The sequence below is a fragment of the Chiroxiphia lanceolata genome, chromosome 15 (assembly GCF_009829145.1).
Source record: "Chiroxiphia lanceolata isolate bChiLan1 chromosome 15, bChiLan1.pri, whole genome shotgun sequence".
Taxonomy (NCBI): domain Eukaryota; kingdom Metazoa; phylum Chordata; class Aves; order Passeriformes; family Pipridae; genus Chiroxiphia; species Chiroxiphia lanceolata.
In genome coordinates this window covers 8,006,232-8,029,806 of record NC_045651.1, presented here as the reverse complement: position 1 = coordinate 8,029,806, position 23,575 = coordinate 8,006,232, and the positions used below count along the sequence as shown (strand labels likewise).

General features: G+C 56.0%; 1 protein-coding gene across 1 annotated transcript in view; it reads left to right on the top strand.

Annotated features, from left to right (window-relative positions):
• The first annotated feature begins 534 nt into the window (after window positions 1–534).
• Window positions 535–23,575, top strand: part of ARHGAP26 (Rho GTPase activating protein 26) — a 116,396-nt gene continuing 93,355 nt past the window's right edge. Inside the window, 5 exon segments of the mRNA XM_032702980.1 lie at window positions 535–846; window positions 19,277–19,372; window positions 20,326–20,387; window positions 20,776–20,847; window positions 22,013–22,114. Of these exon segments, the coding sequence (XP_032558871.1) occupies window positions 693–846; window positions 19,277–19,372; window positions 20,326–20,387; window positions 20,776–20,847; window positions 22,013–22,114 (486 nt within the window). The 5' untranslated portion in view covers window positions 535–692.

Here is a 23,575-nt window from a genome sequence, read left to right as displayed (position 1 = left end):
CTCGGTGGTGCCGGCTGCTTCCGCCGCCCCTCCACGACCAGCCCCTCCAGGAGATTAAGGGTTTATTCTCTCAGCTCACACAGTAAAACCCGGGCGATAATCTCCGCCACAGATGCGCGATGGGAGGAGAAACGTGCGAAGCCGCCACCCGGGCGGGCACGGGGCGGGCCGGAGCGGCGCTCCCGCAGGCCGGGGCACGGCTTCCCCCACTGGCGGGCCAGCCCAGGGCGCGGGGACCGGGGCGGGAGCGGGGCAGAGCCGGGCCGCCCCCGGAGCCGCCGCAGCGGTGTCGCCGCTGCCCGCGGGCGGGTCCGGCCCAGGTGCGGGAGCCGCTGGGCCGGGCCCCGTGCGGGCCCTTCCCCGCCCCCGCCGCCGATTGGCTGAGCGGGCACGGAGGGGCGGTGCCGGGCCCGCCCATTGGCTGTCGGCGCGCGGGGGGCGTGGCGCGGCGGCGGCGCGGGCCCGGCCCGGGCGGCGGCCCCAGAGCGGCGGCAGCTCCGCCCCCGCCGCGGCTCCGCTCCCGCCGCTCCGCCCGGCCCCGCTCCGCCCGGCTCGGCCCGGCCTGGCCCGGCACCGCGCTCCCACCGGCTCCCCGCACGGCCGGCTGCGCGCCTCGCCTTAGCAAACCTTTGATTTTTTTTTTTCCTTTTTCCCCGGTTTCTTGCCGGTTTCCCCCCGCGGTGCCCGGCAGCATGGGGCTGCCGGCGCTGGAGTTCAGCGAGTGCTGCTTAGACAGCCCGCAGTTCCGGGAGAGGCTGCGCTCCCACGAGGCCGAGCTGGACAAGACCAACAAGTTCATCAAGGAGCTCATCAAGGACGGGAAGTCGCTCGTCGCCGCCCTCAAAAGTAAGTGCGGGACCGGGGCGGGACCCCGCGACCCCCGGCTGCTCCCCTAGCCCCGGCCCGCCCGCTGTGCCCCGCGCTGCCCGGGCCGGGCTGGGGGCTTCTGCTCCATCGGGGGCCACCTGCACCCACTCCTGTCCCCCCTGCATATTGTGGTCTGGCTGGGCCACTGGGATGTGCCTGGTCCCGGTCCAGCGGGACGTGCGTGGTCCATCAGGATGTGCCTGTCTGTGGTCGCTGGGGACATGTGTGGTCCTGAGTCCTGGTCCTAGTCTATCTGCATATGTGTAGTCCATCAGGATGGATCCTTCGGGATGTGCATGGTTCTGGTCCTGGTCTATGAGGATGTACATGAGCATGGTCCATTGGGATATGTTTGGTACTGGTCCTGGTCCACCGGGTTGTGCGTGGTCATGGGACGTGTGTAGTCTGGTCTGCCAGCTCCCAGTCCATGGCCCTTAGCGGTTGCATCCTTTGGGAGTGGTTTGCCTGGGTGATGGGTTGGTGCTGTGCCCACCCCTCCAGTTGTCCTCTGTCCCCTTGCTGCTCAGGGTGGGGGGTGCCCAGTGCCCCCACTGTGGCTCTGACCGGGCTGACCCCTCTATCCCCAATGGGGAAGTGTAGATGATGGGGGGGGGCAAAGCTGCAAACTACTATGGTGAGGTCTGGGTGGGAGGGGGATGCAGCAATCCAGGCTGTGGCTCCAGGGCTGGGGAGACCCTCACCTGTGGCTGGCAGCATCCTTGTTCCCCCTCATGCCCAGGCTGGGCTGGCTCCTGTTCCCACAGCTGAGGTTGGGGACACCTGCATGGCCACCCCTTGCCATGGTGGGGTGGGCTGTACCTTTGGGGTGCCGTGGTGGGTAGGCTGCTCCTTGAGCTGTGTCTCTGTTCTGCTATTTCCCCCACAGGCTTATTTGGGGCTTTTCCTTTTTTTAAGTTTATTTGGCCCAAATCACAGGGCATTTCTCCAGCCAGGGGGTTTCAGGCTGGCAGCATGCGTGGTTACCTCACCAGGCTCAGCTTGCCCTGGTTGGTGCCATGGGGAGACAGAGGGACACGACAGACACCTGTGCCATCACCACAGGAGCCCCTGTAGCATCACCTGCGATGCCCCAGCCCAGCCTCAGGGACACAGCAGGGTCATTGTGGGGCTGTGAGGCAGGGGTGTTGCCCTGGAATGTGCAGGCAGGTGATGATCTGGTCAAGTCCACCACCCTGTCCATTCCTGGGAGAGCTGATTCCTGCTCCCTTCCCTTCTGACCTCACACTAAGCTCTGTGGGTGTAGTTCCCCTGCTCTGGAGTAGCAGCTGCTAACATCTGGGTTACGTGGACTCCCATTGTACCAATTCTTGGCATTTTGGGTTAAAATAAACCCCAAATCTGACAGCTGTTGTCACTTTTATGACTCTGGAGGTCTGAGATGCATTCTGCTGTGAAGCGTTTGCTGAAGGCAGCCAGTGCCTGGCCCTGCCTGGAGTGTTCATTTTATCCCAGAACAAATCCTACAGCATTGTTCTTCACTGAAAATACATTTTAGGAGTTAACTGGTGCGTCCCAAAGGTGCTCGGCTCTGGGTTTAGTCACTGGGCACGTTTAGCAGGTGCTGGCCAAGGGAGCCGGCTGTGTCTTTGCCCCAGTCACTCTGTGTGCAGGTATTTTGGAGTGTGCTGTGAGCCCCTGCGGGCTCGTGGCTGTTGGTGGGCTCCTGTCCCACTGGCCGTGGCTGTACCGCACAGCCCCGTGCCCCAGGCTGCTGCACTGGGGCAGGAAGAATGCTCTCCAACCTCCAGAGATAAGGATGTTTTTATGGCTGAATTGTTTTGTAGCCTCTATTGAATGCGTTCCTGGATTAGCCCTTAATTCCTGTACGGGGCCTGGGGGTTGTTCCACGGGTGCCCAGGCTGCAGGGACAGGAATAACACCGATTCTGCTGGAATGTGAATCAGCAACATGTCCCCTGCACATGTGGCACGGTCTGCAGGGTGTTTTGGGGGAAGGTTTGGGGGTGTGTGGGGCAGGGCACTGCCTGGGAGGCTGGGGAGGGGTGTTCCCTTCCTGGCTGGATGCTTGGCCACTCTGTACATCCTTCTGCTGCTGTAGGAGCGACTTCACTGGCTGAGCGGCTGCTCCGAGCTATGATGCCTCTGACTGCTTCAGCAGACCTGGCACTGGACGGGATCTGTCCCAGCTTTCCCAGTGTGTGTTACCCTCAGTGTGTTGGGTCCAAGGTCTGATGTGTCTCATGAGCAAGGTCTGATGTGTCTCATTCTGGCATCCATCAGCAGGGATGGAGATGCTGCAGAAGTAGGGAGCTGCTCTGCTGCCTGTTGCTTGATGTTGCTCTCATGTCTGGGGATGGGGATGTTTCAGGGCTGGGGATGTCACCCCTCTCAGTCAGTACAGGTGGTATCTGGAGCCATTCCTGGCTGTGACCGGATCTTGCATCTCTTACACAGCTTTTATTTTTCTTTGGTGCCTCCAAATTGTTCATCTCCCCATTGCTGGGCATGGTGGCCTTATCTGACTGTCTTTGTCTGCATGCTGCTCCTCAGCTGTTGTGGCATGTGGATGTGGAGCCAGGCAGGCCCAGGGAGCAGCAGACCCCTGGCTCAAAGCACGCTACCCTCGGAAGGAGCAGCTTGGAGGGCGTCTGGGCCCTTGGCACGGCATGGTGGCCTGCAATGGGAGTTACGTGAGGTCTTGGCAATATCCTTGCTCATTTTCCTTCCTCTTGCCTTTGCTGAACATTTCACATCCTCTTTGTTTTAAGACAGGCGTGGTGGGAACGTAACTCCTTGTGTATCAGCTTGGACAGGCTGTGGTGGGGAGAAGGTGCTGGAGGGGGGAAGAGCCCTCAGCAGTGCTGGACAGGAGTGTTCTCCTGTTTACTGCTTGGCCCCTTGCAGCTCCCATGCCAACACCAGTGTGCAGGGATGGTGAGACTGGATAAGGGCATGTAAGAGTGTCTCTGCCAGAGTTTAGTGAAGGGGCTGCACTGCCCTGCATTTGCCCTTCACGAGGTACAGAGGGAAATGGGACTGATTCTCAGCTCTTTATCCTTCCCTTAGAGAAAAAATAAATTTAGAAGGTTGAAAATGATCCTCATTTGCTGAAGGGCTGGTCTTGCTAAATGTCTTCAGATGCCGATGGCATCTCTGGAGTGTGTGTGTGTATATGTATATAGATAAATGCTGTTGGATTTTTTTCTCCCCAGTGAGTTTCTGTACCCGTTTCCATTGTCTCCCTTCGCTGCTTGGCTGGTATTCGGAGTGACCTGGTTTTCAGCAAAACGTGTCCCTCTTCCTCCCTGATCCACCACCATAAATTATTCAGAAAGTTTTGCAGATGCAAAGATTTCGAGTGTGACATAAATAATGAACTCGAAGCCTGGGTGCCGTGAAACTCGTTCTCTAGTGAAGAAGCTGTGGTGACCAGTGGGAGCAGGGATGCTGAAGTATTTTGTCCCTTTGTGTGTCCCTGTGCTTGTGAAAGGGGCAGGCAGGGAGCTGTGTCCCAGCCAGCAGCTCGTCCCAGTCCCTTTGCTTCCATGGAGGGGGATATAGAGTCCAGGTGCCCAGATGGTGGTGCAGAGATGTCTGCAGCTTGCTTTGGAAGACAAGCAGCACATGTAAAGATGGAGGAGTGGGGGTGCAGGTGGCTGCCAGCCATCGCCTCCCCCACACCGCGTCGGGGGGCTGAGCTGGGCACCCTCCTCCTCCGTGTCTCCCTGTCCTGCCAGGCGCCATGTCCCCGTGGCGATGGGGCTGTCACCCCCTTCAGGCACTGGGCGCAGCCCGGTGCCCTGCCACGTTTCTGCTGGTTTGTTTTGCTTCTTCCAACTCCCAGGCACTAATTTGAAGCCACCGAACCCGTCCACGCCCCGGCTGCTGCCGCGCTCCCATGGCAGAGGCTGCAATTTCATTTATGTGGCGGGGCTGGGATGGGGCCGGCTCTGTGAACCCTCTCCCCATGAGGGGCACAAGGGCTGGACCCTGAGGGGCTGTACCATGCCCTGGGCTCCTATGGGAAGGGCGGAGGTGCCCGTGCCCTGAAAGGCAAAGTTGGGCTGGTTTGGTGTGTTGGATCACTTTTCCTTTGGCTGTTTTTTGTCTGGGTCACCACAGAGCTGTGGCTGGCAGTGAGGAAGGGCAGGACTGAAGGGGGATGCGGGAAAGGGATGATGCAGGGGTGGACCTCGATCCTGCAGCGGCTTGGGGCTTCTCTGGCCCCACTGGCTTCCCAGGGGAGATGCTGTGGTACCGTCTCACAGGTCTCATGCCAGCTCTGCCTTCCACCAGCCTGTCCCATGCTGGCTGCAGTGAGCAGCTGGGGTTTGCCCCTGCTCCTGGCTGAGGTTTCCAGCTGGTGCATGTAGCTGACTGAGAAGTGTGGTCGCCCTTCTGTGCCTGCAAGGTGTGATTTTAATGAGTTACCCCCTAGGATGACCCCTGTGTGCCTGCACCGTACCAGGGTGGTGGTGGTGGCCTGTGCTGCCAGGGATGATGCCAGCAGGGCTTTTGCTGCAGCTATGGAGTTTTTCCTGGGACAAATCCAGTTCCGGGGTTGCTGTGCAGCTTAAAACGTGAAGTGGGGCGGTGGGGCAGTTCCTGGTGGTGCTGTTGGTGTGCTGGGCTCTGGGATGTTCTTGCACACGGGTTCTGTTCCACATCTCAGCAGCATCTTGGTGAAATCGACCCTTTATAAAACGTCTGTGCCCATGGCTGTGGGGCAGCAGTGAATGGAGCTGGCACTGATTGTGCAACAGCCTGGAAACGAAAGTGAAACTTTTGCCCAGTGTTTACTTAGTTCCCTTTTGACACAAACAAGGCTTAGGCGGGTGATAAGGAAATGTTTCAGACTGGCCGATACCTTCAGTTGCCCAATTTGCCACTGTCACTGCCTCTCCCTTCCTGTTCTACATGGCCTCTGGCTCAGCACATTCGGTCTCCCTGGCGAGTGGGTCTGGGGGAGCCTTGACTCGAGTGGGCAGAGGGCAGGTAGACTGTAACAGAGTGCCATGCACTCAAAATGCCCTTGTGTGGCTCTGCAGGGGAAAAGCCCTCAAATGTATTTGGGGACATACCCTGTCTTGTGCTGCTTTGTAATCCAGTTCTATCTGGAGTGACTGGTCCTTGGGCCCCATTGGTGCTGGGAAGGAGGAACCCAAAGCCCACTGTAGGTTATTTTCATCCTTTTTGCCCTTCTGGTCCCCAAAGCCCAAACCTTCCCACCATGTTTGCACAGGAGTGGAGTGATCAAGGTTCAGAGGTTTAGGTCTGGCCTTTCCAGGAACAGCTCCCTGTTTGTGCAGGTGCAAACATGAGTGCTCAGAGCTGTGCTGCTGGCCAGGAGAGTCCCGGACTTTGCAGGCTCACGTTTGGAGGAAAAGGAGCATTGTGCAAAAGTAACTCCCCCGCTGGGTTGCTGTGACCGCTGGCACTCGGTTCTGCTCCAGTTGTGCCATGAGAATTGATGTTTGGCTGCTGCCATTGAGCGCTTGGTGCCAGCCGCCCACAAGCAGCATTGGGTGTGGGGTGGCCAAGGTGAGTCACCTGCAGCATCTTCCCAGAGCTGGGGAATTGCTGCCTTGCGGCACAGGAGGATTTCCCGGAGCGTCCATGCGGGAAGAGACTCGAGTACCTTCCTGGGTGGTGGGAGCCAGTGTTGCCCAAAGAGCTTGCCCTGTGCTCAGAAGGGTTTGGAGTCCCTGCCTCCACCCCTAGTGTGGTGGGCCACAGCCAGGCCCCCCCCTGGTTTTACCCCCACCTTGGCCAGGTGAGCAAACCACAGGGCTGGTCTGGGAGAAAGCACGTGGGTTTGGGGTTTGATTGGTAAAATGATTTGCTGCTGATTTTTCCTGCTTCGTTCACCTAGCCAAGGTGTAACGTGGCTCCTCCGTGGTGTCAGGATGTGTTTTCTCCTCTTCCTTCCTGTAGGAAATGTTTGGTGTAGGGAATACTTTGGGCCATGGAGAGGGATGTGATTACAGCCCAGTCAGTCCTGCGCCAGCAGGGCCAAAGGCACGGAGGACTTCTTCTTTGCATGACCTGTGTGGCTTGTGCAGCCACATCTTTAATAGCTTGCCTGGGATTTTATTCAAAGGAGGAGTAGGACAGGTGATAATACTCTGCTTAATTTTCGGCACAAGTTGAAAGCTCCTGCTCTTCCTCCCCAGTGGAAATTAGCAACAGGAATGTGTTCCTGCTTGGGAGATGCTCTTTTTTTGTGATGGTGGGTCTGCACTGTGATCCCTGGAGGGACTGTAGTGCTAGCAGTGCTGGCTCCAGAGGGCTGCATGCTTATCCTACCTGAGAGGGAAACTTGCCCTGCCTGGATGCTGCAGTGGCTCACCCATGTGTGCTGCTGTGGTTGTGATCTGTGTTGGAGGTTCCTCACAGCAGCCCTGGGGACCATTCGCCCATCTCCCAGGGGTACTCCTGCCCCAGCCATGACCCCTCAGTTTGGGAACCCCAGTTGGAGTGGACTTCTCGAGTCCTGTGGTAGCCACCAAACAGATGCCATGAGCTGCTGAGCTGGAGCCAGAACTGGCCTCTTGGCAGTGCTAGAGAGGGAAGCTGGTGAGCGGAAGGGTTTGGGTGTGCAGGAGAGGCTGTGTCGTGATTACATCTTTTAAATTATGCTGACAGAAGGCTCATTACACAGGGCTGGGAGGTCTCCTTAATTGGGAGTGTGCCATGGAGCACCTCTGGGCACATGTCTTGATATGCTGGTGTGGTGATGGAGCCTGGAGAAGCCGCAGGCTGGCTGCCTGCCTGGCCATGGCACCTGCACTGAGTGTGTGTCCCATGCCGGGTTAAACTCAGCCTTTTGGGCTGGAGGGGGATGGACTGGAATAAACAGCAGCTCAGAGAGGCATGGGCTGGAACTCCCACAGTGCCAGAACTGGTGTAGCCTTATGTCACACCCCAGTGTCCAGGGAGTGAATCTGAGCTGGAGGTGGATGGTCCTGGGGAAGGGCATGTGAAGGGGCAGGTTGGATGTCCCAGTGTTCCTCCAGCACCAGGAGTTAAGTATCTGCTACATCCTGCTCACACTTCCAGCGTGGAGCAGATTTGCCTGATTTGGGTCAAGAGACTGTTTTTCCAAGGCTGTGGGTGTGCTGTCACAGCTGCATCTTCTGTCTCCATTTGTTCTCCCTGCAATGCTGCCAGACTGAGAGGTGCATGCAGCATGCATGGCATCACCTGTGTGCCCTGGACATGGGCTGGAAGCAGTGGGCTCTTTAGATTTCCTTTCTTTTTCTTTCCTTTGAGGGTAGCAGCTCACAGTGACGTTTGGAATCCATGTGAGGAAATGCCGTTCCCATGGTTGCTGCGGGGAGGGTGGGAGGCAGCGGCGGTGCCGGCTCTGCGTGTCCCTGTACTTTCTGCAGGTTGGCACACGTGGTGCTTTCCTGGCTGATCCCAGCCCACAGGAGCCCTTAGCTGGGATGGAATGTCTGCCCTTGCTGTACTGCCAGCCCCCTCCCTGGCTGGCAGAGTGGGACCATCAACTCCTTTGATTTCACCCTCTCTGCACAGGCACCCTAAAAAATTGTTGTGTGCTTCTCGCTTCTTCCTGAACCCCATGACAAGGCATGGGCTTGCCATGACCAGGCAGCATCCCTGCACAAAACAGGGCAGGGGTGCTCAGGGGTTGGCATCCCTCCGCCTCAGCAGAGGGGCTTCAGTCCCCCCACCCTGTCCGAGGGGCAGCGGCAGTGTGGCCAAGCGAACTCTGCCTGTGCTGTGGTTCTGATTTGGGGTGTTCTGAGCCCCTTCTGCACCATTCAGCAGTGGGACAGCAGGAGGACGGGCTGTACCAGGGATCCATCGCCGGGTTTGGCCTTTTTTTATCCATCACTTTTAAGGATCTGGGCTCAACTGCGGTGTGATGAGTAGCTGTAGCGTGACCGAGGTGGGTGGGAGGGGAGGCAAAGCGAGGGGGAACTCGTACCAAAACCTGCACAGCTTGTTCACTTCAGTGTGAATCATCCTCCTCCTCCCCCGGGCACACGAGCGGCTGTCACCGCGGCCGGCGGAGACGAGGCTGTTTTCCCTGTTTTCCTGGCGTGCTCCCTGCGCCAAAGGTGGCTCCACCTGCTCTATGCAAGCGGCTGGTGACCCTGGGTTTGCGGGCTCCTGACGAGGTGGGATCTTTAGGGCATCACCCAAACTCTTAATAGCAAGGATGGTCCCTGGTGTGACTTGGAGAAACTGGAAATTGCGCTGCTCTGCCTCCGCTCCCACCTGCTGATGGGAGCTGGGGAGTCATGGCATGTCTGGGGTGCAGGATGTACGCTGGGGAGGGATGGTGGGAGGGATGGTAGCCGCAAGATGCTCTGTGGCGTGGGGACTGTGGTGCTGAGAGGGAAGGGGATGTCTCTGCAGTGATGCCAAGACGGTTTCTAGCTGGAGTTTGTGGGAAGCACACCAGCCTCCGGACCATCTGGCTCCCGCACGTGGAGCGGCGGGCACAGCCATGCCGTGTGGGGGCCGGGGCTGCCCGTGCCAGCGTGGGGACTGGGGGCCAGCAAAGGGCCTGGGTACTGCTTCCTCAACCTTCCCTGCAGTTTGGACCCTCAGGCAGGGCTTGGAGCAACCTGGTCTAGTGGAAAGTGTCACTGCCCATGGCAGGGGGGTAGAATGCGATGAGCTTTAAGGTCCCTTCCAACACAAACTGTTCTGCTATTCCATTATCCATAACGACGGAAGTGTGAAGGGTTCTCTGCACCAGCTGAGTGACCTGTAAAATGAGCTGGCATGTGCCTTTTCCGTAATGCTGCCCGCCACAGCATCCCTTTGCTGTTTTTATATTCTTTTTCTAGCTGAAACAGCGTCTGTCCACAGCAATGCCCTCGCTGAGCGCTGGTTGCTTAGCAATGTTTCACAAAAACTCCAACCGTTGCAGAGGAGAGCATTGGGTGTCTCCCGTGAATTCCGGGAGAAAGCCCAGGTTAAAGGCAGTGATTCCTTCCCAGAAAGAGTGATCAGACACTGGAACAGGCTGCCCAGGGCAGTGGTGGAGTCACCATCCCTGGAGGGATTTAAAAGATGTATGGATGTGGCACTTGGGAACATGGTCAGTGGTGGCCTTCGCTGTGTCGGGGGAAACGACTGGATTTGAGGACTTAGAGGGCTTTTCCAACCTAAACTATTCCATGATTCTGTGATGCACTCTGGGCTGTGCATCCCTGTTCTCACCCTGTGTGCCTTCCTAGGCTCTGTTGGAGATTTTAATTTATATTTCTTTTCCTGCCAGAGCAGGAAAAATTGACTCACTTGCCAGTGATGTTCCTGTGAGCACGGTGGGATTTTTCCTGTTCTTACAGCTGACGTGGTGGAGCACTGGAGACAAAAGGATTTCCGCAGCCTCCTTGGGAGGAGAAGGAAGCTGGTTGTGCAGAACCGCTTCTGGAGGGGAAGGGAGCTGACCCCATTTCCCTGCTCTGGCTGTGGGCACAGCCCCTGGGATGGGGACCCGAGAGAGGGGAGGCACTACTGCACGCTTTGGGCCAACTGGGATGTGCTGGGATGTCCTGTCCTGCCTGCAGGGACAGGGTGTGGGTCCCTTCCCCACCTGGATCATGAGAGTCCTTCGACCCACTGTCCCCTGGGGACCCCTATGCTTTGGCGCCTGCCCCTTGAGAAATCAAGCTGTCTCCCTGCGGCCCACCTATTAACTAATTAGGTTTAATAACAGACTAATCCAAATGTGGGGTGGTGCCTGAGGCATCTGCTCCTGCCCTGCATGATGCCTGGTGGGGGGCTCTGCTATAGCCCCCCCGTCCCAGGACCCCCCTCCCAGCCAGACCCCCGCCTGGCCTTCTGCTCTGCTAATGGGCATTGCCTCGGTCAGGAGCAAATTTCTTCTGGATTAGTGTCCTCTAAATCGATTAGCTGTCTCGGGCAGGGCATTCTGTCCTAATGAAATGTGATTCCAGGCTCCAGTCGATGAAATATTGTGGCAACGAGGGTAAAGTCATCTGCTGCCTTCCTGTAGGTTGTGCCAGGGTTTGGAGAGGAATCACAGAATTACAGAATGATTTAGGCTGGAAATGTCCTCCAAGATGATCAACTCCAACCTGTGACCCATCACCACCTTGTCACCCATCACCACCAGTCATTGCTTGAACACCTCCAGGGTTGGTGACTCCACCACCTCCCTGGGCAGCCCCTTCCAGTGCCTGACCACCCCTTTCCCTGAAGAAATTCTTCCTAATGTCCAACTTGAACCTCCCCTGGCACAGTGAGGAAAAGGCTTAGAGGAGAAATTATAGTTATCAAGGCAGTGTTACACTAACACTAACCTGCCCTCCCCAGCGAGGAAACTAGGGGAAATGGGGAGCTCTGAGAAAAACATGGCATTTCCACCTGCTTTTGGAGGTGCTTTACTCGCAGGTGTAAGGCTGAAGGCATTTACACAACCTGCCTGGAGCAACAGCAGTGGGGCAGCGTGCAGGTGTGGGGTAAATGTGATATTCAAACCCCTTGCTTTGGGAATAGTGTTCAGGGATTGGGGTTTGCAGGTCAGGCAGCTCAGTGCAGTGAGACAACTGTACTCCACAGGTCTGCCATCTCTCTCTGTGAGCCAGTGCTGTGCCTAAATCCCTGGACCTGGTTGGGATACGTGGATTTTCACTGCTGCTTCCTCATATTGTTCACTTGTGCAGTTGGCTGCCCGTGGAAATGCCAGCTGGGGCAGTAGTTTTCCATTTCCATGTCCCTGATGTTTTCCAGGCACTTAAGCTGTTGCCCATGTTTGCTGTTTGGATGCGTCCCTTCTCTGTCTCGTAGTGGTGAATATTTACATTTGATTTTATTCAGAGACTTTGCCTGCTCCCACCTGAGCTCCTGTTGCTCCGATGCTTGGCCACCTGCCCAGCAAACTGTGCTGGCTGGGACGGGACGGGGGGCTCTGTCATAAAACAACACCAGGATGTGAACAAAAATAAGCACAGGGAAAAGTGCCAGACATGGAGTTGGGGGGGGAAGTGGAGAAATCCCGTTTTATTTTGCTGCTAAGTGCATGAAATGCTCTGTGTCCAGGGCCAGTTCAAGAGAGCAGGGGTGGCACCTGGGTGATGCTGCCCTGTCCCAGGGGGCAGATGGGCTGTGATCCACCGGGAACTGTGGGCAGTGATGCTCTGGAGGCTGTGGGAGGACTGGGGTGTTGCTATGTTTGTGCAGAGCACCAGGAGGCCCCCTGGGCAGGGGGCATGGAGGGCTCTATTCGGTGCTGGGCAGTCAGAGGGTGGCTGATCTGATGTGCTGATTCCTGACACGGTGATGGTCAGCCTGGAAGCTGCCTGCCGGGCTGGCAGTACCTGGCTTCAGGCCCCTTATCTTCCAGGGCCATCCTGGAAATTCTGTAGCAGTTCCCAGTGTTGCTGGCAGGGTTCTGGCAGGTTCCTGCGTTTCTCCAAGTCTGGCTGCTCCTTGCTGGGAGCGAGGACCCGCGTTAGGCTGTGCCTTCCTGCAGCTGCAGACATCTGTCTCCTCAGCCTCTCCAGGAATGGGAAGCCTTTCCGGGGTTAGTTTGCATCATTTATGGGTTTTATGTTCCTCCATGTCCTGACTGCAGGCAGGGCTGGCTTGCATTGCTGTGTCAACCCGACACCTGCGCCGAGAGCTCTCGGGACATTTTGTCTTCTGTGGCTGTCCTTTATCCCCACCCAGCATCACCTCTGTCCACCCTCCCCCATGTCCCTGAGCCGAGAGCTGCTGCAGCTCATCAAAATAACCTGATTAATGCAGAGCTGGGCCAGGGCCAGACTCTGCCGGGCACAAAACGGAGCACTTCACTTTGGAGTGGTTCCTGCTGTAAAAATCCTGTTCGGGCAAGTAGAGAAAATCATCCAGAGTTTCCATGCAGGACAGATGGGAGTCTCCCCATGTCTTCCTTTCCTTGTGGGATAGAGAGGCTTGATGGTTCACATGCCCAGTGCTGAAGTGAGGGTCCCTTCAGGTGGGACCCATGGCAGTGGTCAGGGACACTTCATTTTGTTAACCTGTCCCTGCTGCCTGGGCCAGTTTCTCTCCCACCAGTGTCACAATCCTGGTGGCACTGTGAGTGGGGAAAGACAGAGCTGTTTGCATGAGCTGGGCTTCTGCAGCTTCTCTGCCACTGTGAGATAAGGATCTGAGTCATGAAAGTGGCTGCTGGGGCTTTGTTGCAATAGGAAGCGATGGACAAGTGCTAAGTAAAGATGAACAGGAAGGATGGAGAGAAGCAGTGAGACCTTTGCTCTGGGTGTCTGAGGCAGAGCAGGCTCAGCACTGGGCTTGGGGCTCCAGAGCCTGAGGAAGTCCAGGGCTGGTGCAGGGTGGAGAAGTGGGGCAGAAGGGCAAGGGCTCTGACTGACCATCAGCTTCCTCAAACCGTGGGGAAATGGAAGGGTGGCCGTAGCAGCGTGAGCCCAAGGGAACAGCTTCTCACCTCGGTGCTGCCACAGCCCCGGTCCCACTGCAGGATGTCACACTGGACATGCAGAGCTAGCAGCTCAGGACCTGACAGTCCTTCTGGCTTCATTTCCTTTGGATCTTCAGTGCCTTTCATCAGGAATATTGGGAAGCTTTGCACAAATGTCCTGGCCTGGCAAAGCTCCCAAGATAACTCCAAACATTATTGATTTGGGGGTGGCACGATGACGTGGCCGGGTGCTGGGCTGGTGGGCAGTGGGGGATAATTTTAACTGTGCAACCAGGCAGTCCTTTCCAAGGGAGAACTTTGTTTTTCGTGAAGCGCAGAACCTTTATCTCTTAAAATACCATGGAAATAATTCATGTCTTCAGTGTGTTACTCAAATCCGATCTGCTATTTGAGCCCGGTCAATGGTGCCATTCAGCCCACAAAGGGTTCTCTGTCCCTCTGGCAAACGTGTTCCCGTATGGAGCCACGTTGAGTGTGTGAAGGGAGGCATAAGGGGATGCCTCGGCCGGCAGCAGTGCCGGGCGCTCCCATGGCTGCACAGAAAGGCTGAGCAGGAGCTCATCCTCCTGGATCTGCAGTCTTGGGGCATCTTGGACAGGTTGTTCAGTTTTTCTTGAACTTTAGCACATCTGAGCAGTTCTGGGTTTTTCTCTGGTTCGTAGCATGTGTTTGTATACTTTCCATGATACAAATTAGGTTTTGGGATTTGGGAAAGTGGGGTTTGGCCTGCCTGTGTGTGCCATTGAACTGAGGCTTGGTGCTGCCCTTCAGCTAGAGGCTGTGTGTGTGGAAGAGGCACCAAAATGGGGTCTGGGGGCGGTGTGGGGCCATGGCAGAGATGCTCTCCCCACCTTGGGGGTTCTGCCTGGGGTGACTGCAGGGACTGAGCTCATTGCACCGGTCATTGGGGTCACCTTGCTGCCTTTGGCACCCTCAGAGCTCCATGTCTGACGTGTGCTGAGCCAGTGCAGCCTCTTCATGGGCTTTTGTGTGGGAACATGACGGCAGAAGCTGCATTGGAGGTGGGGTAGGCTCTTCCCATCTGGGTTTATATATTTACTCAACGATGATTCAGAGGGGGAACCTGCCAGCAGCTGCCGTCCCATCCTAAATCACTGATTAACTCCAACCGCCTAGTGGAGTTGTTTAATAAACAAATCAGTGCTAATTCTCTATGGAAGGGACTCGGGGATTGGGCTGGGTCCAGAGGACCGCGGTGTCTCGTGGGACCAGGGCTTTGCTGACCTCACTGGGAAGTGCAGAGAGGGGATTCAAACCTTCTGGAGCAAATGAAGCGTTTAACGATGCTGCCCTGATGTTTGGTGCCAACCCCTGCAGAGCACGGGCTGGGACTGGAGGGTAAAATTCGATGCTGGCAGCTGCAAATGCTGATTTTTAGGCACGAATTGCTTGTTGCTGGATTCCTGTGTGAACTGCAGGGCCAGGTTTGGACAGTGTCCCGTGCAGAGTGCTTGCATGCATCCATGGGTCAGGTCCAGTTGACCATTCCCAGCTTTGACCATTCCCAGCTTCGACCTTTCCCAACCCCCCATCCCTGTGTATCCCTGGGCACGGGAGGTGTTGTGTGACCCCACAGTGGCTCACTGTGGCGTTGTGCCAGCAACCCCGGCTCGCGGGTGCTCGCTGTGGGGATAGACACCATATTGCTGCTTTCTAAGCACCCTTGGCGGGCTGTAATCCGGCTGTTTTGGCTGCTGATTAGAGCAGCTGTTCCCTGGATTACCCATCCCGGCTGGCTCCTGCCTGCCATGGGGTTGCTCTGTGCTGGCTGCGTGACTGGGGAGCTGTGGGGCTGCAGAGGTGCCACGAGAGTGGCCAACTGTTGTGTCCCATTTTCTCTGCATCCAAATGGGGGGTCTGCTCTCTCAGGGCTCCTGCATTTGGGCTATTTCCCAGGGCAGACCCACCTGGGCCCATGGGGCTGCTGATGGGGACAGGCAGAGTTACTGCTGGCAGGAGCAGGGGACTGGGGACCCTCCTGTCCCTCTGTGGGGGCTTGCAGGGGACATACAGCCTGAACCTACTGTTCCTGCTGTTCCCTGCCACGGGGGAAGGAAGGGGCAGGAGTCCTGGTTCCTGTTGTCCACTTGAACATTAAATATAGGCTATTAAGCAATTTTCTTTGCAGGAAGTGTAGAAATCCTGCTCTGTGTGAGCACAGCCTCTGTCAGAGCCCAGAGCCTGGAGCTTGCCTTGCAGCAGCATCCTCTGCTCCCCCTTTGCAGCAGCATTAACCCTTCATGGTCAGACCCAACAGTAAGTTTATCTTTAGCCTGAACTATGCATGGCATCATGCTGCTGCTGCCCCTGTCCTGGACCCAGCTGAACCTTTTACTTTTTCTAACTTACGTAGCAAACTAGCTGCAGTCAGCTGTGGGGAGAGCCCTGGCCTCTGAGCCAGCAGTTTCACTTTTCTCTGGCCAACCTGATCTTTCCAACATGGGACCAGGCAGCAGGACCAGGCATTTGTCTTCTCGTCATCTCATTTTGCTGTGTTGCAGTTCCCCTCTGTGTCCTGGGTCAACCGTTTCCCAGCTGTCCATCTGGAGCATGCAGGTGGAGGAGTTCCAATCTTTTCTCTGCTCCTTATGAATTTTGGTTTAAGGGAACTGCTCCTGCTCTTTATCTGTCCAGGCTCTCAGCACACTTTACCTCTGTTCCCTTTGGAAAGGCCTGAAAAAGTTTCAAACACTCAAAGAGAGGTGTGACAGGGGTGTTGCACAGAGGTGAGGTGTCCAGCTGAGGAATAAAGCTGGGGAAGGAGCTGGAAACCAGTGATCAGGAGAGAGTGGCTTGTGGTGTAACTTACTCCTTCAAAGTGGTAGAGGCTCCATGTACTGGGTCACCTGAACCAGGGACATGTTAGATCTGACACCTGTGCCCTGGGGAGCAGAGCTGACCCATCTCATAGCAATGTGTCCCTGGGGCTACCCCTCTGCAGCACCATCTGTAGACCTGGCTGGAGTGGGGTCATCCCTGTTGTTCCCAGGGTGCTGGATGTGAACCTGGCTGGGATGGGGTCATCCCTGTAGTGCCCGAGGTGCTGTACACATGAAGGAGTGTTGTGAAATCACATCTTCCTTCTAGAAACGGCCTTTTCCAGTAGTTCCAAATTCCTTCGGAAGGGGCTTTTTATGTAAATACCAACCACGTCAGGCTCCTTGCCTGACATCCTCTTCCACAGCAACCACTTCCGAGAAAGATTTGACTCTCAGTAGCTGAGGAGGAGGGTCTGAGGGAGCACGAGGTGCTCCCTTGCTGCTGATCCCTTGCAGGGCTGCTGGGGCCTGGAGTAGCATTGACTTCAGCCGGGTTTGGAGGGAGCCTGGGAGTGTATGGCTGGAACAGGAATTCAGCCAGCAATTACCTGGCTCCCTGGCTGCAGAGGGAGGAGGAATGTGGGGTGACCCCTGAGCTGGGTGTGAGAGAACAGGGACAGGCAAAGGGGTTAAGTGAGTCTGCTACCCTCTGTCCTGCTGGGAACCGTCCTCCTTCCTGCTGTTCCTGTGGTGGATGTCAAGGATGCTGTGACTGTTGAGGATGCAGTGGATAGGGAGGATGCATCACATTTAAAAGGAGATTTTATTTAGGTTCTTGGACCTCGAACTTGTAGTGTGTGTGCCTGTTTCCTGTCAAGTGGACTTTCCCGAAGGGATCTTCCTATCTCCACCAACCCTGATGGGAAGGGGGAGCCATAGAAGGTGATGAAGATTAGGAGGAGAACTGCGACCCGAGCTGGTTGTGTTGCTCAGGCAGAATGATTTTTCAGGCTTTTTGTGGTGGTTTTCCCTGATGTTGCACTTGACTGATCAAGCCAGTGGAGAACTTGGAAGGAAAACTTCCAGAGTCCTTGGCACAGCCCGGCTGTGACTCATGTGCAGTGTCTGTGTGGTTTTACCCGTGCATGAGAGGAAGCAGAAGTTTCTGTCAAGCCTTTGTAGGATTTTGGGTTTGCTTGTTCACAGCCCTTGGGAAGAAGAACCCACAGGAGCTGAGCTGGCCTGTGTGGGGGGGCTGCCTTGCTCTCACCATGCATTCCAGCTTCCACTGGAGGGTTTTTTCCCCAAAATGTAGTTGAGAGGTTCCAGCTTTTAGAAAATGGGGATGCTGGGGTGTGGGTGGGTCTCACGGTGTCCCAGGGAGGACGACAGGGCCCCCACGGGTGCCCCTCTCTCCATTTCTGGCTGATCCTGCTGCTAATTTTATCCTTTATCGCTGTGGCACCAGGAGTTATCTCCATCTCTCCCTTGCCTATTTATAAGCACCCTGGGCCACTGCTGTCAGTGCTGCTGGTTCCAAGGGCTTCTCGGCTTCGCTCTGGCTCATGCCTGGTCCCAGAGCCTCAACCTCGTCCTCACTCTGAGCAGGAGGGATGATGCCTCCCCTGCCCTGGGCCGTGGGAGCTTGACTCTGTCTGGGTGGTCATCCCCTGTGCTGGAGCAACCTCCGGCTCTGGGGTCCTGCCCAGCTGGAAGTGGGCACAAGGGGTGTCACATGGTTCATGTGGGGATGTGTCACACATAACATGGCCAAGGGCTCAGGGAGGCCACAGTGTATGTGGGGAGAGTGTGGCTGGTGGCTGCTGGTCAGCACGGGGCTGCGGGGGAGGAAGTGGCTCCTTGAGTCATTAACGTCATCTTCATTATTGTTGCAGAGGAGGCAGGAGGCCACTTGGCTCTGGGACGGGGTGAAAGTCCCCAAGCCCCCCCCAGCACCAGCAGGAGCCCGTGGTAGGGAGTGGAAAGAGCTGCCCAGGGCTGTCCCAGTGCCCTTCACTGAGCCCCAGAGCTGGAGCAAACCCTCTAACCCCCTGAGTCTCTCTTTTCAACCCTGGCAGGAGCGCCTGGGGAAGCTGCCCCCAAAAAACACATGGCTTGCATCTGTAGGTGCCAATGGAGATTCCTGGCAGCTCCAGGCACTGGCAGGGTGTAAGCCGTGCTCATTCCATCCTCCAGGGAGCAAAGTGCAAATTCTGTTATGTGTGAACCTTCTTCTTGGAGAAGGCCCCCTCTGTACTTTTCCACTGGGAAAGCTCCCGGTGCCTTCCCTCTCCCTGCCTACCGTGGCTTAGTGGTTTTCTGCTGCCTTAGGAAGCAGTGGTGCAAAGGCAGCCAGGACTGAACTGGGCAGGATTAGCCCCAGGGCTGTCAGCAGGAATACTGGGAGAACAGCTTTAATGCTTGGAGAAAGCTGCCAACTCCCTTATCCCATGGGAAAAGCAAAACACTTGGATTCTATTGTGGTTATCTCTTGGCTGTTGGTGTCTGAGAAGAGGAAACGGCCTTTGTGTGCAACCGTGTTTTCCACCGGTGCTTGGAAAGGGGGAAAAAACCACTGAATTTTGAATTTTGGGCTTTGAGTGAAGAAACGCACAGGGGACTGAACATTGTGTCTTCCTAACGCCGGCAGTGCTGGCAGCCACAACTTCCCTTTTGAGCCAGTGGCCTCACGGTGCCCAGGACCATGTCTGTGTGTGCTGGGTTACGGGGCCCGTTCAAAAAGCCAGTCCTGGATCCACTCAGGTCACTGTGAGTAAGAACTTAATAGGATCCAGATCGCAGAGAGAATCTGCAGCTTGGGAAGAATGAACCTCTGCATTATTACATGTCTGTGGGGCCTTCCCTCAGCAGGACCGGGAGCCTGGCAGAAGTGCTGTGTCTTGAAGGGCAGCGTCACTGTGTGTCACCATTTGCCATTGCCCCATGGCTCTGGGCCTGGGCTCCCATGGTGTTCTCATGGTGTTCTGAGGTTTTATCTACTGTAGGGTATTTTGGGGGCTGCTGAGAGGGACCCCAAAATGTCCTGGGGTGGGTGCAGAAGGGCAGTGCTCAGGGATTTCTCTGGTGCTGGGGGTCCCACTGAATGGGTTCCTCTGTGGGTGTTTGCCAACTGGGATTATGTGTCTGCCTGTATCCTGCTGTTGGGGTACTTTTCTGTTTCTAACAGCCCTGTTTTCCCTGCTCCCCCTCTCCCACAGACCTGTCGGCCGCCAAGCGCAAGTTTGCGGATTCCCTCAATGAGTTCAAATTCCGCTGCATCGGCGACGCCGAAACGGATGATGAGATCTGCATAGGTGAGTCCTGGTGCTCCTGGACCTCACTCCAGATCCCTGAGCAGGGCACAGTGGGGGAAACACATGTGAGGGCACCAAGGGGTCCAGGAGTTGCGGTGCTTTCCTGTTCTCTGAAAATGGCATATTCCTCCTGGTTCAACATTAGCAAAGCCTTTCCCAGGGAATCACTTGTTTTTTGGCCTAAATCTGTCACTGCCAGATAAGAAGCAGAGAAGATTGCCTGTATCTGAAACCATCTTGGTTATCTGGATGTTTTGCATTGGAGAGCAGGATCTGGATTGTGGCTCGATATACTGCAAGGGGCTGTGACCTGAAGCAGAGGAGCAGCAGTCTCACTGCTGGCTGCAGGAGCACAGGGCCCTGTACTGGTGGGAACCAGCAGTGCTGAGCCTGGTAGTGCTCCCTGAACTGGGCCTTGCTCCACCACAGAGCTTCTCCTGGCACAGGGCAGCAGCTTCAGCCGCTTCCCTCCCCATTATCCTGCTCTTGCCCCAGCTGGACTTTTAGAGCTTATTGTGCACATCGTCTGGAGCCAGGAGAGCAAAGGAGCTTTAGCCCTGATTTAACTTCACTTGTTTATTTGTGCCCAGTCTCAGCAGAAATAGCTCCTCACTGGCTCCAGGTCCCTGTGCTGGTGAGTGAGCTGCCCCTCGTGCCCTGAGCATAGCTGAGGCCAGTGCTGCGCCATTGGGCTGGTCAGTGACCAGCTGTTGGCTAGGGCAGGTTTGAGGTGAGGGTGTTGCTCTCTGGAGGTGGGAACCTGGTCCTGGGGTTGCTCTGCTACCAGTTGATTCCATAGGCAGCTGAAACCTTTCTAGGGAGAGGGAGCAAAGAGGATAAAAAAAACCCCCAAACCACCAACCCCCAAAACACAGACAGACAAAAAAAAACCCTGTTCAGTTTCTCTCTTTCTTTAAAAATTGAATGTTAAATGCTGACTGTGTCCCTTCCAGCCAAGTCTCTGCAGGAGTTTGCCACGGTGCTGCGGAACCTGGAGGACGAGCGGATGCGCATGGTACGGCCCCATCTGTCCCTGGGAGCAGGGGGTTGTGGCACCGCTGCTGCTGCCCACAGCTCTACTGTGGCACCCTGGGCACTGAGGTGACAGTGGCTGCCACCCCAATGCTCCTTCCCTTGCCCATGGTGGAGCCACAGGGGAAGCAGAGGGAGGGGAGGGTGGCCTTGGCAGGGAAACACTTGAAAAGCATCAGAAATGGAGTCTCGCTGTTGGAAAATGACCAGTGCTGGTGCTGGGGGGGGCTCACAGGTTTAGTACAAGCCCCTCAACCAGTGCAGAGCCGGAGGGGTGAGGCCTGTGGGTGTCTGTGGGCTGTGGGAGGGTTTTTGTGGAAAGGCTGTTGAGCAGCACAGGTCAACAGAGCTGTGTCTGTCTTTGCCCACAGATCGAGAATGCCAGTGAGGTGCTGATCACGCCGCTGGAGAAGTTCCGCAAGGAGCAGATCGGGGCTGCCAAGGTAACCAACCCACTGTCACCTCTGGGAGCCTGAACTCAAGCAGAGGAGCAGAGCCCAGAGCTGCACAGAGATAGCCACAGAGGTGGCCAGGACCTGGCACACTGCAGGGATGGGCACAGGCATGGGAGGAGGCGATGTGCTGCTGTGGGAGGGACACGGGGATGAACCAGCTCCCAGGAGGAGCCTCAGTGTTCTGAGTTCACTCACAACCAAATAACATGCCAAGGGCCAAAAATCACATTCCAGTTGAAGTGAACTTTTTCCTTACTCCAAGCAAGAATTAGGATTTTCTTGGAGGGGTTCCCAATCACCCAAACCCCCTGGTCTGCACTCCCCACCCCGGTGTGTCGCACGGGAACTCAGACGGCTTCTGGCAGGACAGGGAAGCGCCAGTGTGGCTGAGAGTGGCTGTGAGACAGCCTGACCCCCCCACTTTCTTTCCTGCCTTTGTTCTGAAATGAAAACCACTGTCTGTGGCTCCCTGTTGTTATAACAACCTGCTGCTGCCTGCAAGAAGCTCATGCCAGCGCCTGGGGCTGCGTTTGCATGGCAGCGGGGTGCCCAGCCCAGCAGTGCTGCCCTGCCTCATGCAGCTGAAAACAAAAGACAAAGAGGAGTCCTCCAGAAGGGAGCTGGTTATGAGCAGGTGCTAGCATGGATTTGGTACTGGTGTGTCGGGATTGCCTGGTTGGGATGGGAGTACAAAAGAAAGTGAAGTTGACATCCTTTTTTAACGCTCCTGCCATAAACAGCCATACTGTGTCATAGTCCTGAGTGACACGAAGGAGAAGCTCTTGCAAGGATTGGCAGGGGTGGGATGTGAAATTCTGGTAATATTCTGGTTTGAAAGCACTTTCCTCACTGTTGTCTTTGGACCAGGCCTGGTCTGTGTGTTTTACCAAGCATTGGGCCCCAGGAGTAGAGGAGGAGTTCCCCCAAGCCTTGGATTTTGGAAGCATAAGCTGCTTTCTTGTAGCTACCTGATGCTGACAGAAAAAAGCAGCTTCACCTGCTTCCAGCTGATGCCCCCAGGCCATAGTCCTGTCTCATGTTAACTCCCACCTGGGATGTGCTGTCCTGCCGTGTGCTGCACGGATGCTGTGGGTCCTCATGGCTAATCCGGTGCCGTTGTGTTCAGCGTCACACGTTTTGTTCTGTTTTGTAGGATGCCAAAAAGAAATACGACAAGGAGACTGAGAAGTATTGTGGTGTCCTAGAAAAGCACTTGAACTTGTCTTCTAAGAAGAAAGAATCCCAGCTTCAGGAGGTGAGAGCAACCTCTGTGTTTCCATGTCTGGCTGTCACTGTGGAGAGCTTTTTGAATGCCTTACCCAGCTTATAACAATGGTTCTCCTGACTGTAAACTCATTTTTTCCATCATTCTGGCTGCGAGTGCTGGGTTTTCCCCTCTTCCTTAATGAAAGGGAATGGAGCTGTTTTGGTGAGTAAATCAGAGAGATCCCAAAATGGATAGCAATCAAAAAGGAGAGAGGGTTTATAATTAAAGAGTGTAACAGAGGGGAACTGGTTCTGCTGCAGGCTTCCCGTGTGCCAGCACAAATCAGGGATGGCTGAACTCCTTCTCTGCAAGTGACTGTGCTGCTTTGGGCTCCAGGGGAGGAGGGATCAGGCTTAGTGCCTTTAAACTGCTTTAGGAGCCATCCCTGACTCAGGACGTGGTTTGCTGTGGTGCCAAATGCTCTTACTGGATGACTACACTGAGTTCTCAATCACTTCTTCCAAGTTTGAAATTCCCTGTGCTGCAGTTGGTCCCCTCAGTATGCGTGTCCTTGCCTTTGGGCATGGTGCTGGTGTGCTCCTGATCCCTTACTGGGGGCACTCGTGGTCACAAGGCTCCTGCACCAGGACAACACAGGTGATGGGACAATGCCCAGCAAAGTTGGGAACTTGAGAGCAGAAATACCTGTGGCACAGGTAATAATCTTCTGCCAGATCAGGGCTGAGGAGGGGTCAGAATCCAGGCAGATATGCCTGTAAGCTGGCTTTGTCCTCTGGGCTTGTAAATAACTTCCCATATGGAAGCACTCCTATGTCCCAGGGGATGATGGCTTTTAAATGACCCTCTGAACCCCTGGTTTAGTTCATGTTTGAGATACTGATGGGCACGGGAGTGGAAGGAATTCTGTCCAGCGAGGGAAGGATCCACTCATGGCTGTCAGGGTACAACGGTTGCTTTTAGAGGTGTGATCCTGTGCCCTGGACAGAGCACGGCCCTGCGGGGCTGCCTGGAGATGCAGTGTGGGATGCAGGCGGGATGTAGGTGGAGGCTGTGTGTGGGATGTGTGCGGGGGGTGTAGGCAGTGGCTGTGTGCGGGGGGTGTAGGCAGTGGCTGTGTGCGGGGGGTGTAGGCAGTGGCTGTGTGCGGGGGGTGTAGGCAGTGGCTGTGTGCGGGGGGTGTAGGCAGTGGCTGTGTGCGGGGGGTGTAGGCAGTGGCTGTGTGCGGGGTGCGATGCTGTGCAGGTGCGTTGGAGCAGCGCTGGTTGCTGGTGCCATCTGGTGGCATCTCCCACCCCAGACACTGACTTGGACTGTTTCTGGGAAGGCAGGAGGAGGCTGGAGCCTGCTGGAACCAGCTCCCAGTTGGGGTGCTGGGACCTGCTTCCCCGAGGCACTGGGAAGTGTACATGGTTTTGATGGCTCAGGCCCCACCAAGGGGAAGTGCCTTTGAAAGAGTGTCCAGCATGAGGGCTGTGAAATGTGGATGTG